Source organism: Colobus angolensis, unplaced genomic scaffold (genome assembly GCF_000951035.1).
Source record: "Colobus angolensis palliatus isolate OR3802 unplaced genomic scaffold, Cang.pa_1.0 Scaffold281, whole genome shotgun sequence".
Lineage (NCBI taxonomy): Eukaryota > Metazoa > Chordata > Mammalia > Primates > Cercopithecidae > Colobus > Colobus angolensis.
The window spans coordinates 1-437 of NW_012116055.1; the positions used below are offsets into that span (position 1 = coordinate 1).

General features: G+C 47.8%; 1 protein-coding gene across 1 annotated transcript in view; it reads left to right on the forward strand.

Moving 5' to 3' along the window:
- Window positions 1-118: 118 nt before the first annotated feature.
- Window positions 119-437, forward strand: part of LOC105516434 (isoleucine--tRNA ligase, cytoplasmic-like) — a 10,030-nt gene continuing 9,711 nt past the window's right edge. Inside the window, exon 1 of the mRNA XM_011948640.1 lies at window positions 119-263. Within this exon, the coding sequence (XP_011804030.1) occupies window positions 201-263 (63 nt within the window). The 5' untranslated portion in view covers window positions 119-200. The remainder of the gene's footprint in view (window positions 264-437) is intronic.

Below are 437 nucleotides of genomic sequence, written 5' to 3' on the forward strand. Positions count from 1 at the left end.
CCATGACATGAGTCAGAGGGAAATGATCTCTTGAAGCCTCTGTGGCTTTGCTGTTGTGAAATTTTCATCAAGAAGGGGCATAATACGTAGGTAGTAGGGCAGCTTGAAGAGGAGGGGAAGCTGATTAACAGTGTAGCTGCTTCTCCATAGGGACCAGAGTTGTGGAAGGCCATGAATTGCATGATGAAGACATCCGCCTCATGTACACCTTTGCTCAGGCCACAGGTGGGACTGCGCAATTTGAAGCACACTCAGATGCTCAGGTATTTTTCTGTTTCCTAGAACATTTCTTTACCAAGAGATGAGAGCCTAAGAGGAGAAAATATTTGCCTATGCCTTTCCTGATTGTGTTGACAGCTTGTGTCAGGGTAAAAATAAACCAGTTGGCCGGGCGCGGTGGCTCAAGCCTGTAATCCCAGCACTTTGGGAGGCCGAGG